This window comes from Pteropus medius, unplaced genomic scaffold (genome assembly GCF_902729225.1).
Source record: "Pteropus medius unplaced genomic scaffold, Ma_sr-lr_union100, whole genome shotgun sequence".
NCBI lineage: Eukaryota > Metazoa > Chordata > Mammalia > Chiroptera > Pteropodidae > Pteropus > Pteropus medius.
This window is the reverse complement of record NW_024349803.1, coordinates 6,312,320-6,325,865: the sequence shown is the minus strand read 5'-3', so window position 1 is coordinate 6,325,865 and position 13,546 is coordinate 6,312,320. Positions and strand designations below refer to the sequence as shown.

The following is a 13,546-nucleotide window of genomic DNA, read 5'->3' as shown; positions in this document are numbered from 1 at the left end:
GAAAACTAAAACTGCTTTATTTGTTAAACAAATGTCTGAAATATGCAGTATGCTTTAGGACCACAAGTAAAAGTATATGCTATCGCATTCTTAACAAAACCCATGGCAGCTCTTTTAAAGCATGGTTTCTATCTATATATCCATACATTTGCTTAGTCCAAGGTGAAACAGCCCAGCGCATCCCTATCTTTAGAGACACATTTCATGAGGAATGAATACTCCGTATTTAAAATATTCTTACCCAAGTTTCTTCCCCACTGTATCTCTGTGTGTTGCATTTGTTTCACCCTAGTACTCACCTTGGTATTAAACTCTTCCCTTCCACTGGTTTCTGCAAAAAAAAAAGAGAGAGAGAGAGAGAGAAAATAAAAAATCCAATCACAGCAAGTATTTTGAAGTTGTAAATGTATTGAAGATTTGGGATATGGTAGGGAGATACTGCACGCCATTCCATCATCTCTCTCCACTCTTCTCTTTTTACCATTTTCTTCAATCTCCTCTCCTTTTCTGTTCAAAATAATTCTATGTCCCTTTGTCAGAACAGGCTATGATGTGCTATGGTACAAAACAATTCCCAAACTAGTGGCTTCATACAAACATTTATATAAGACTGAGATCATTGATGTGCTTGTAGAGTACCTACAGAGGTACTCTATAGACTGAGGTTAAAACTCATACATAAAAATTCCTATCATTGTTATGACAAAATTAGTAAAAATTTTATAACCTTGAATAAATCTTATCTAAAAGAAAAACTGTTCCATGTTTTAAACTCTGAAAGTTAAAATCTACCATTTTCATCCATATATTACTTGTGAAGTGTTTTACAAGTGTTTTACAGATTGTACAGAGACAATCTGAGTCGAAGCTTTACATTTAGCTCCTATATACTGTGGATAGTTATTCAAATACTGAAAATATTCTAATAGGCCAAGGAGGACCGTGTAGTTCCTTAAAAGGAGCAGTTAATTTATTTTGGCCTAGTGGTTACTAAATTAGTATTTCCTTCAGAATCATGTAGGGACTTTAAAAATTTCAAATGCCTGGGCCCCATCCACAGATATTTTGATTCAGTAGATTTGATGTGAGGTCCAGGACTCTAAATATTTAACAAGCTCCCTAGGTACTTCTGAAAACTATCCATGTTCGAAAACTACCCCTCTACTTGAGGGGTCAGCAAACTATAGCCCTCAAGCCAAATCTGCCCCACTACCTGTTTTTTGTAAATAAAGGTCAACTAGAATGCAGACATGACCACTCACTTATGTATTGTATGTGGCTGTTTTCGTGCTATAATGGCAGAGTTCAGTAATTGAGACAGAGACCATATGGCCCATAAAGGGTAAAATATTTACTATCTGGTCCTCTATAGAATAAGTTTGCAGACTCCTGCTCGTGTCTGTTTCATGACTAATTTCCGGAGTCATGTTATTACTTGTGATGGGAACTAAGTAAGGCATTGTAGATTATCACTGCTGAAAATAACTGCACTTGAACTGAAAAATTTAAAGTTGTCAGTATCATGAGAAAGATGATTCTTTCCTATATACAAATTATCAGCCGAATTAATTTTTCCTGAGTTATACTGCCCCCTACTGGTAAAAAAGTTAAATCACAGATGCTTAATCAGATTAAGCATTACTAATTACATAATTACTGAAATCAGAGTCATACTTATAGACTTTGTGGCAAAAGACCTTAGGAATTAGACTACACTTAGTAGAAAAGAGTAGGACCAGTCTGGCTTAAGGCTGACAATTTTAATGAGAAGTAGAAACCCTTCCTTCTGTAAAATTCCTTACTCTTCGAAGACTATGTATTATTCCGTGTAGCATTTCCAATTAGATAGGTCTTTTATCTCAAGGTGATAAATTTTCTCAGGGATATTTTGGCCACTTGTGATGCCATATCCATCGCTATAATTGAAGCACATGCTATCAAAATGGTCAGAATCATATGTGTACTCGCTGTGATAAACTGTGATGAAAAAAGTTTATATAGGAAACTAGATGCATGCAAACATATGCTAAGATGGTTACCAAGGGGGATTGCACACATTTTGACAATAATGAAATGGCACAGGATGAAACTATTGGTTTACTCCCTTGACTACTGATTAAAATCATCTGAGGAGCTATTAAAAAACAATGGCCAGACCTCCACCCCTGGAGACTCGGATCTAATTGCTCTGAGGCAGCAGTATTTTAAGTTCTCCATGTAATTGTGATATACAAGCAAAGTTAAGAATCATCGTTCTACAGCAATGTTTCTCAAATTTTAAGGTATATTAAAATTACCCGGGGATCTTTTTAATCTGCACGTTGTGATTCAGTAGGTTTGTGATAGCGCCTGAGAATCTGATTCCTAACAAGCTTCAAAGTGATGCTGATGCTGCTATCTATGGACCAGACTTTGAGTGGCAAGGAATTACATCATCCCTAGCCACAGTTTTTATGCAGTCTCAGTGGTTCTGAGATCTTAAATTACTTAAGTAGCACCTGGAAGTTAACTAAACATGCAAATTTGCAAGCTCCAGTCTCAGAAATTAAAATTCAATGGATCTGTTTTTAACAACTGTTCCAAGTGATAGAGATTCATAGTCTGGGAACCAAACACACACTAACCTACAGAAATGATATTTATTTTACAAATCACATTTTTTAAAAAGATGGCAGCATTATTTATTAATGTTACAAGCTACCTTGACCAATTGTGTGGAAATTTTTCTCTTGTTCCAGCTGTACAAAGAAATTATCCCCAAATTCAGTGACTTAAGCCAACAACAATTTTATTATATCTCATGATTTTGTAAGTCAGTAATTGGGCAGAGATTGGCTGGATGATTCATCTGCTCTCCCTGTGGCATCAACTCAAGTCACTTAGTTGTAAAAGGCTGACAAATGGGCTGGTGTGAAGAATCCAAGACGGCTTCGCTTCATGTGCCTTGGCCAGAAGGCTGGACTCAACTGGGGCTGCTGCACAGAATGCCTACACTTAACCACTCCAGTCTGGCAGTATCAGCTGGTGTGGTAAGTCTCCTTGCATGGTGGCTCAAGCCTCCCAGAGAGAGTGTTCCAAGACACAGGAAATAGAAGTTGCCATTCTCTCAAGGTCTGTGTTCAAACTGGCAGTGTCATTTCTGCCACAGTTTATTGGTCAAAGCAGTCACAGAGCCCAAACAAATTCAAAGGGAGGAGTCACAAACAGGCTACAGTTATGGGTATGCTACCCCTTGAAGAACTTCAAGTGCAGCTGCATAGGTCCCTGAACTCAAAAGGGCCCCATGCTTGATTTAATGCTCTACTGTTGCCATCTTGAAATTCTTTATAATTTTTGAACAAAGGGCACTACATTTTCATTATGCACTAAGTCTCACAAATTATGTAGCCTGTCTTCATCATAAATTTTACCTTTCAATGGGAGGAGTGTTAAAAAAATTGTAGGCATCTTTAACCAACCATAGCTGCCTGCCAAAGGCTTTATTCCTCACTATATATCTGTATTCAAAGTTAGCCTTTCAAAATACAAACTGAAGCATGTGAGTTAAATTCAACATAAAGGGAAACAAATTATGAAGCTGCAAATTATAAAATTCTGTGATGTTTTAGGATTAAGAAATATGCTAAAAACCAAACATACTACTATTCTGAGTAGCTGCTAGCATTCTGTATTTAATCACCTCTGGAGTCACTCAGGTCACTTAGGCATTAATCAAGGGTTATTCAAGGTCAGTATGCTTGCTGAATTTATACATATTGGCCTTGATGAGAAAGATAGCCAGTAACTTCTATATAGGAGGAAGTCTCCATGATGTCAGGAAATCTGAATTTGTGTTTGGGAACATCTGCAAAACTACTTAAAGGGTATTAAAGAAGGCAGTGACAATTCATATGCTTTTTGAGAGCTAGAGCCACATGTGACATCTCTTTGAGTCATCAGTCATTTGTATTACATTATGTTTTCAGCAAGAACTCAATAAGAGTTGTTGGTGGTGAATCTAAAGAACAAATGGTATAACAACAATAACAATAACAACTACCAAAAAAAAAAAAAAAAACAAGATTATAGAACGTAAATATAACAAAGACCAAGGTCAGGAAAATAGTTGAGTACAATGCTTTGCACATAGTAGGTGAGGATTGCTGAAACTATTGATGTGATAAACTCTTGAAAGGTGTAATTATCCAGAGACAGTTTCTTAGAGAAAGATGCTAGACTTTGAAAGAAGTGAAGGTTGGCAAAAAGTAGTGAAAGGAAATAGAAACCACATTTGAGGAGAGGAAAATCAGCCTGACTAGGGTGAAGGTATGTCAAAGGGTGTTTCTGGATGGAGGAGAGGTGGGAAAAGAGGAGATTCATTGCTTTGGGGCACTCTGTCTCAGGCTGCAGAATCTGAATTTACTCCACAAGTTGTGGGAAGTTACTGTAGTTTGTAATTGGTTTGGAGAGAACGGGCGATGGATTTTTATTTCATTATGCAAGCATGATATTGGAAGTCTTCAGCTGAGGCACATTCCAAAGGAGGTGCAAGACTAAGATGTAGAATTTTTCAAAGGACATGGTCAGAAACCTAGTGGAATGATCCTTAAACCACAGATCTACATTGAAGATACAAGAATTAGAAGTTGCAGATCAGAAAGGACTTTAAAAGGGAAAGAATTCTTGAGATAAAGTGGTGGTGGGAGTATTTCCTTAATCCCAGGAAACTATCTGAAGAGCTTAATATGCATCTCCTGGAGTTTAAAGAACACAAAAGCCTGATGTCTGATTCTCTCCTGAAGAAAACCTAAAAGGTAAGAGAAAGGACGACTAGCTATTTTGATGGAGGGACTTAGAATTGGCCTGCATCCCCAGAGTTCTTTGGGGCAAAGATTGTGTTTCCTATTGTGGTATATGTCATGATGACTTGAAAGACTTGTTCTTCCAGCCACTGGAAATGATGCCAGCAGACAGCCCTCAACTGCCCCTACAGGGATTGTTTGGGCTAAGGAGAACTGATAAGTGGCTGGTATAAGGGTATAAAATCCCAGCTCCCTGCCCCAATTTAGGACAACTTTACAGGGCCATCTCAGCTTCGGAACTCCCTGTAGATTGGTTGAGGCCTCTATTAAGACTGCAGCAGAGCTCAACTTCTCCCTCTGCCCAATCTTGCTTCTTTCCATCTTTTCCATAGGTGTTGACCCCAAAAGTACTCCCTAATAGACATCTTGCATGGTTATCTCCATCTCAGAGTCTGCTTCCCAGGAAAACTGACCTGTGTAGGCCTCTGGGGGAAATGAACCAGTGTAGATTATCTTGGATTTGTCCAAGGGAACACCTTGGAGGAATGAACAAACATTAGCAGAGAGGATTCTTAAACTATAACTAGATTCCTTACAGCTGGGAAAGGAGTGAGCAACAGCTGGAATAGAGCTGCACCAGCCCAGATCAAGAGAACTACAGATTAAAGATTCCCAGTTACGAAAAGTCTTTGAAGAATTTACAAAACTCTAAGAGAAAAGGGGTCAGCTTTAATGGTTTACTAAGTCCAAAGAGCACCAACATCCAGCTCACAGCCGTGTCAATCAAACAGGAGCCTTTCTTGCCCTCTCTCCTGTCCTTTCTCGCAGAGCTCCAAACCTGAAGAGTTTGGAAGCCCGAATTAACAGGTGGAAGGGGCAAGAACACAAGACAGGGTAAGAGAGAAGATGCCAACTCCATCTTTTCTCTGATTTTAAAATCTAAAATGGTTCCCCCATTTCTTTTCATTTTTCATATCACCTATACCCCACCCTTCCCCCAAATACTGTAATATTCTCTTTCCCTTGATTTGGTGAGATGCCCCACAGTTTCGCTGATGTGTGGTCTCCAGTACCCGTAGTTGCAAAAAGTCAAAAAACCTCACCTCGTCGAAAGATTGTTCCTGATGGTCTCAGGCTGTAAAGCCTAAAAGCGTTTTCTTGGCTGGTACTGTCTTGCCGGGCATACCAACTTCTTGTATACTGAGCGACATTTAGTGCGAGGCACACAGCAGGCGCTTAATAAATTCCTCAGATTCCCAAGTGCCTTCAGAGAGGAGCGCTGGGTCAAGGTAGGAGACTGGACGGAAACAGCAGCAGCGGAGGGAGAGCAACTCTGAGCCCAGGCCAGTGCTCACTTGTGAAGCATGCGCCAAGTCAGGGAGCCTCGAGCCTGGTAGAGGCAGCTGAGAGACGCCCCGCGTGCGTGCGCGCAGCCACTGTCCCGCCCCCGTCCTACTGCCCCGCCCCGTCCTGCTGCCCCGCCTCATCCGACCCGCGCCACCGCCCGATGCCCCGCCCCATACCTCTCGCCCCGCCCCCTGCCGCACCCCCGCGTCCTCCTGCTGCCCTGCCTCCTCCCGCTACCCGGTCCCTCCCTGCTCGCGCCGTCCCCCCACTTCTTGGTACCCAGGGTTGGGGCAGTTGTGGGCGCCATGGGGACAGCCTCGTCGTTCGTGAGCCCCGCGGGTGGGGAGGTAATCGAGGACACGTACGGGGCGGGGGGCGGAGAGGCCTGCGAGATCCCGGTGGAGGTGAAGCCCAAGGCCCGCCTGCTACGCAGTTCGTTCCGCCGGGGCACTGGAGCGGCGGCGGCGGGGCCAGCGCCCGGGTCGCTGCCTCGAGGGGCGGGCGGCGGCGGGCTGCTGGGGGCCAGCTTCAAGTCAACCGGTTCATCAGTGCCGGAGCTGGAGTACGCGGTGGCCGAGTACGAGCGGCTGAAGAAGGAGTACGAGATCTTCCGGGTCAGCAAGAACCAGGAATTGCTGTCCATGGGCCGCCGCGAGGCCAAGCTGGACACGGAGAACAAGCGGCTGCGGGCAGAGCTGCAGGTAACGCCGGGCCTGGGCGCGCACCGAGGGCGGCCGCGGCGCCCGGGAAACTGGGCCCCGGGGCGTCCCACCCATGGCCGCGTAGCCTTTTGGCGACACTGCCAAGCTGGACTCTGGATGCCTCACCCCGTCTCTCATCCATTTTGCCTCCTCTCCAAATCAAGTAGTTTTGAGAGTTGAGCAGAAACTTTTCTGCGTTTTAATTTGAGAGGACATTTTGTTGGGTCTAAACTGCTATCCTAACTAACACCTCCCCTTTTTTATTTCTGGTTCATTCATTCAGACACCTTGAAGCAATTAGCCTGAAAGTGTCCTGAAGCAGCGAATGCCAGTCTCCAGGGCTCAGGGACGTAGATTCACACCGGCAGGGCACACATACACACAAAAGACTTTTGTAACATCTGTTGAAGCAGCTCATCAAACTCTTCGTAGGAGTTAACAAACTCCCCAGCCCCCTCAAATTATACACACCTTCAGGGTGGGGCACATGTCTCAGTTTCTTTGTAAAGTTCCATAGCTCTTAGATTTTAATGACCCTGAAGTGGAAGCCCCTGATTTGCACCATCTTAACTGTTGTGGTTGAGGCGTAGTCAAATTCCCTTCCCTTAATACATTTGATTAATTTACTCAAAAAAAACCCACAATTATTGCCTGCCCTCCCTGTAGTAGATCTATTTTGACTCATTAAAATAGTACATAAAGCAAAGAATTGCTTTTCTGTGGGCAAGGTTGTGAGACTTTGTGCCACTGAGGGTTGTGATTTGTTTATTCTCTTTTCTTCACTATGGAAGAGACTTCTAGACACCCCAGATGTTCCTAGGCTCATCAGAGCAGAAACTGAATAAATACTTCAGACTGATTTTTCTAAAAAGAAAAAGGCTTCTTTCTTCCTTTTCTAACTTCTAGGCTAGGGATTCTAGCCACCACCACCACCACCACCACCACCATTAGCTGTTGTATAATTGGCGTTAATATCTGGGAAGACATACTTATTAGCAGTCTGTTCTTAATAGTTTACCAGGCAGGCATAATGCACTTGCCTGTATAAAATGCACTTATGTATTTCAGATATCTGATTTCATGCATCCAGGCCACTGTCTAGTGGACACTGCACATTGGAAATGACTGTGAGGTGAAGGTAGAAAAGAAGTCTGGACCAATCAGGCAGAAGTACTGTAAGGGTTGACAAATAGCATAGTCTCAGGTTCTTGCTGTTACCAGTCCTGATTACTTATGTAATCCTTTTGATTTTTTTTTCATGTATCTAGACATTAAAAAAAATTCTTCCGTATTTATTAATCCATTCAGTCAGACATTAATTGGAGGAGGCCTGTGGATAACACCATGAGTAAGACATGGAGGCAAGGAGAGCACTGTTTCCCAGAATTATTATTCTAATTAAGCTTACAAATTGTTCCTTTTGTTCTTTTAAAGATGGGGAAAGTGAGATGTAGGGAAGATTAAGAGTTGGTGCAGTAAAGAAAAAGTATTAATTTCCATCGAATGCTTAATGTTGAAATATCTTCATTTATTATATTTCAGGCATGTTTGCATTTTTTATTGTGTTTGAATAAAATGGTAATATGCAGTTCTAGATAACTGGTAAAAATAGTAAGTAAATTGTTAAAATTCTAAGATATGTAATATGTATGTAAGATAATATAAAATTTGAGAAGACTACTATTTTTATTAGAAATAATGAGGTAAATTATTCCAGGCACTTCAAAAAACTTACCAGAAGATACTTCGGGAAAAGGAAAGTGCTTTGGAAGCCAAATACCAAGCAATGGAGAGAGCAGCTACATTTGAACATGACAGAGATAAAGTTAAAAGGCAATTCAAGGTATTCCTTATATTTTTACCCCCAAAATGATGAGGAATAAAAACAGTATATTGTCCATGTTCATATAATGCTGCGATGGATAAATAGAAGTAATAAATAGAAGAAAGTGATGTAGGAGTCATGAAGGTTATAAAAACTAGAGTGGAGCACTTTTACATTTATGAGTTGAACCTGGTAGACTTCAGATAATTTCGAAGAAAAAGTGTAAAAGCAAACATTTTAATAAGGATTTTGGAAAAAAAACAATGTTTCTGTATGGGGGAAGGTATTTGAAAATGTTTGGAGGTGTTTCATATGGGAGGGCATTACTGTTATTTAGAGGAGGAGGAACAAATTTGCTAAACATTATGCAGTGCACAGACAGCCCCACACCACAGCACGCAGACTTCCACTGGGTTCCAGTTACATAACAGTGAGGCGGAAGTACTCAGATTATTCATCCTACAAAAGAGGTGATCAAGGATCAAATGAATATTGGTTTGACGAATGAAAGACTTTTCCCTTAAAAGTTGATGACAACTTTTTTATTGTAGAAAAGGTTTCAAAATTTAAATTCTTCTTTAAAGATTTTTAGGGAGACCAAGGAAAATGAAATTCAGGACTTATTGAGGGCCAAGCGAGAGTTGGAGAGCAAACTTCAAAGGCTACAGGCTCAGGGAATCCAAGTATTTGATCCTGGGGAGTCTGATTCAGATGACAACTGTACAGATGTTACTGGTAAATTTATTTCCTGTTTATAATATGTTGAACTTCTGACATAGGTGTAATGATATTGTAGAGCCAACTCTGTATCCTTTTACTTATATGTGTTTGCTGTTACAAATAGAGTTGCACTTACTTTCTCAGCTGTTATGACAGCTCTTTTCCATGAAGTCCACAATGTTGTCGAGACTGAGAGACTGAGATTCCTTCTATCTTCCTGCTCTGTCGTCCTTAACTCAAAGCTTTTCTCTCTCCAGTCTGATAGCTCCAGGTCCCACCATCACTTCTACATTTTAACCAGGGGAAGAGGGAAAGGAATACATTCCTGTCCTTGAAAAAACAGTCTGAAAGATATATAAATTATTCCTACTCAAATCCCATTGGCCAGAACAATACCTGGGAAGATTGGAAAATGTAATCATTAGCAGGAGAGCCATGTATCCACCTAAAGTGTGGGGTTCTGTTACTAAAGGAAGAAGGGGGAAATGGGTATTGGAGGACAATTAGTCTCTGTCACATTATTTTTCCACATACAATGTATTCTTTGCAACTATCAGAATGTATGCATAATATTTCATTGAGTAGTTTCCAGTGCAGTTTTGTGAACTAGTCAAAAAGTTTTTATAATTAAGTTTTTTTTATAATTAAATATATAAAATTTTTTTTCTAGAAATGAAAGCCTGGAATCATAGAATGAAAGGGTTCACCATGTTCCAAGAAAATATTAATAAAATATGACTGCTACCAAAAAAAGAAAATGATTCTATTTTAAATGCAGTGGGATAATGCAGTCACTTTCCCATTTATTAAAACAAAAACAAAAACCTATGGTCTTACAAACTGATACATTTTAGAGTGAAGTATGGCAATTGACAATTCTCTCTTAATTTGCGTTTTAGTACCACTGGAATCTGACCAGCATCCTGGGGTTTTTATTATTAACTTTTGAGAACAGAAAAAAAATGAAGTGATTCTTACTGGCTTTGAGTGACTGAGAAGATGCTTTCATGCCCCCACATTAATCCTAGTGGTTATTGCAGTTTTGACATATGTTAAAATGTATAGTGTTCCAAAATTGTTATAATTGTCTTGGCAAGTTGATAAAAACAAGTTAATATTTATTCTTAGGTCTTTCTTCATATTTTGATTTATACATGGAGGACTGCCTGAGAGATGTCGTTCATTTGAGATTCAAAGACCTACAAATAATCATCTCAATTTTGTCAGAGACTTAGCCTAACTACTAGTTTTCTTATGGTTAGTCAAGGATGCCCTATAGGTATTCTGACAAATATCATTTATATAAAATCAATAAGTTCCTAAGTACCTATTGATTCAGACATTAATTTTGTTGCTCTGGGAGATTAAAGAGGATGTATTCTTTCCATCCTTTACTTACAGCCTAATGAATTACCAATACTAATTACTGGTGTGCTAGTAATAGTATTCTTTTGAATTTTTTTCCTTAAAATTTTACATTGATACCTAAATCATATAGTTAGAAATGTTTTTTAGAATTTTTGTGTGGGAATGTTTTCAATTTCTCTCTGTTATTATAATTCCTTAGGTTATTGTATTCTTAATTTTTTTCGTCTTTCTCTTTTTAATTCCCTTTTTGAATTCGAGGTGATAACCAGAATTTCGTTGCAAAGTACGTTAAAAATCATTAAAGTTTGATTATTTGTTATATTTATAATATTGTAGTATTTTTTTAAATTAGAAATCCTGTTCAGTTTACATGGTAAGTTTTTGACTACTTAGTAATTTGGTTTTTACAAGTTAAAATCTCTTGCCTTTAACAGCTGCTGGAACCCAGTGTGAGTATTGGACTGGAGGAGCCTTGGGAAGTGAGCCTTCCATAGGGAGCATGATTCAGCTTCAACAGTCCTTCAGGGGCCCTGAGTTCGCCCACAGTTCTATAGATGTGGAGGGACCCTTTGCAAACGTCAACAGAGGTAACACACGCCATTTGCCGTTTACCATAGCTAATGGTATTGACTATTCATGTCCTTTAATCCTGTACTGGGAGAACTACCATCAGCAGAGCATGCGATTTGTGTGCTGGTGTCTTCCATTATCAAACCATCATGTACCGGTGCTGTCACTGACCAGGGCTGATGAAGTTGCATAATTCACAAAAGTATCAGATGGTGCTCCCCAGCCACACTGGCCAGTCAGGTTCTAATAATTGAGCTTCTGGTTTGAATTCTCAGGTGAGAGAATTTTAGCTGAGCTGCAGGAGTCTAATGTAGATTAACTGAGAAACAATAGCTTTTAGTCTTTCTCTCTGCATCTTTGATAATGTTGAAGGTTAGAGCAGATTACAGAGTAGAAAACAAAACCTCAGTTATGTAATATAGTATTTATAGTCAAAATAATAATATTTTCATTATTTTTATATAATTTGGTGTCCAAAATAGCTAGCTCTAAGATCTGTTCAGAATTTCAATACCAAGTCACAGATCTGAGATGTTATAAGTAGCTCCACTCTTTTTTCTTAAAACTATAAAAATTATTTATGTATTAGCAAAATGAAAACCATGTTTTAAATTATGCCTTTGAATTAGCCAAATATGTCTTACAATGTTCATTCTCACTAGATAGTATTGTGGTTACTTTTCATTTTATGCCATTCTTTAACTTTCTTTTTGACTTAGTATATTTCAAGAATAATAAGTAGGTAAAACTATAGGCCAGCCTGGGAATGTAGGCTCTACTCAAGTAGCAAACTAAATGAACAGCCCATGTGGCACAGTTCCATAACATTTGTGGAACCCCAGCAAAGACCACTGTTGACATTGATAGCTTTAAGCCCCAGAATAGAATTGGACAGTCGAGAAATGATTGCCTTCCAATATGTTGTTCTAGAAGTTATATCAGTATTAACTGAAATCTGAGATCAGATTTCACTCTATGGTACCTGTTGTGTTTTTTTCTGACTTTCTAAAAATCATCTTGTCAAATGTTTTTTGGTAATTTTTTTTTCATGAACTTATGAGAAATTTTATTTTCAGATGACTGGGATATTGCTGTAGCTAGTTTATTACAAGTTACTCCCTTGTTTTCGCATTTTCTGTGGAGTAACACTGTCAGATGTTACCTCATTTATACACATGAAACCCAGCCCGAAATGGATCTTTTCCTTAAGGTAAGGATATTTATAAATTATGTATTCACCGATTTAAAATAGAAGTCAGTATTGTGTCCCCTTTCTGATGCTACTACAGCTAAACCAGGTAGTTTATTACCTACTAGATTATATGTCTTAAAGAGCAGGAAGCATTGCAGGCTTTTAAGAGAAAATCTTGCTTGGTATTATTAGTGTATTTAAATTTAGGTCTTGGAACTTTGTGCTTTTGAATGCTTCATTACACATTCACAACGTTTAAGACTCTTGTTGATAGTGCCTGCCTTAGTAAATATCTGCCAGCTCTATTCTTGAATCTGTTTCAGATTATAACAAAATTTAATCCTTGTAATGGTTTTTAATTTTTCAAGACAGCCATTGGGATTAATCTAAGGCTGGGGTTGGCAAACCATAGCCTGTGGGCCAAATCTGGCTACAGCCTGTTTTTGTATGGCCCAGAGCTGAGATTGGTTTTTACATTTTTAAACGGTTGAAAAAAATCAAATGGAGAATAATATTTTGCGACATGTGAAAACTATATGAAATTCAAATTTTAGTGTCAGTAAAGTTTTATTGGAACATATCCACAGTCATTCATTTACGTATTGTTGTGGTGACTTCATACTACCATGGCAGAATAAATTGTGACAGAGACTAAGTAGACCACAAAGACCTCTGCTAAAACAGCCAAATTGTTAAGATATTATTGATTTGTAAAAATATTTGCCGCCAGTCTCTTTACAGAAAACATTAGCTGACTACTGTCTGTTCTAATTGAACTTTAAATAAATCTGCATATCACATTCTATACCTGCTATATTAACATCCCCTAGATTGTTGATTAATAAGTTTATTTAACTTCTTTTTTGATGTTACTCAGTTTTGGTAAGAAGATAAAATATTTTAAAACCAAAGCTTTCGCTCACTGTATATAGGTTGTTATTTCCAAACACATGTTGAGGGAATTACTAATTTATTGCATAACAATAGTCATCATTACTTGATAACTTAATTTGTTATAGACCAACGTATTTTTATTTTATAT

At 39.0% G+C, this 13,546-nt stretch overlaps 2 protein-coding genes across 9 annotated transcripts in view; one reads left to right on the top strand and one right to left on the bottom strand.

Moving 5' to 3' along the window:
* The window catches only part of TMEM108 (transmembrane protein 108), a 482,840-nt gene extending 476,261 nt beyond the window's left edge, over positions 1–6,579 (bottom strand). For 6 of the 7 annotated variants that reach the window (XR_005647451.1, XM_039837152.1, XM_039837148.1 and 3 more), the window contains exons 1-2: positions 5,885–6,212; positions 300–331 (exon numbers count right to left, since the gene is read on the bottom strand). The gene's annotated coding sequence lies outside the window, so the exon portion shown is untranslated. Of the gene's footprint in view, positions 1–299; positions 332–5,884; positions 6,213–6,493 lie in introns of those variants that run through there. The other variant, XM_039837153.1, reaches the window with a different exon arrangement.
* NPHP3 (nephrocystin 3) overlaps positions 6,358–13,546 on the top strand; it is a 33,443-nt gene continuing 26,254 nt past the window's right edge. The window contains exons 1-5 of one of the 2 annotated variants that reach the window (XM_039837145.1): positions 6,358–6,829; positions 8,547–8,672; positions 9,239–9,389; positions 11,177–11,329; positions 12,389–12,522. In XM_039837145.1, the coding sequence (XP_039693079.1) occupies positions 6,434–6,829; positions 8,547–8,672; positions 9,239–9,389; positions 11,177–11,329; positions 12,389–12,522 (960 nt within the window). In that variant the 5' untranslated portion in view covers positions 6,358–6,433. The remainder of the gene's footprint in view (positions 6,830–8,546; positions 8,673–9,238; positions 9,390–11,176; positions 11,330–12,388; positions 12,523–13,546) is intronic. The other variant, XM_039837146.1, reaches the window with a different exon arrangement.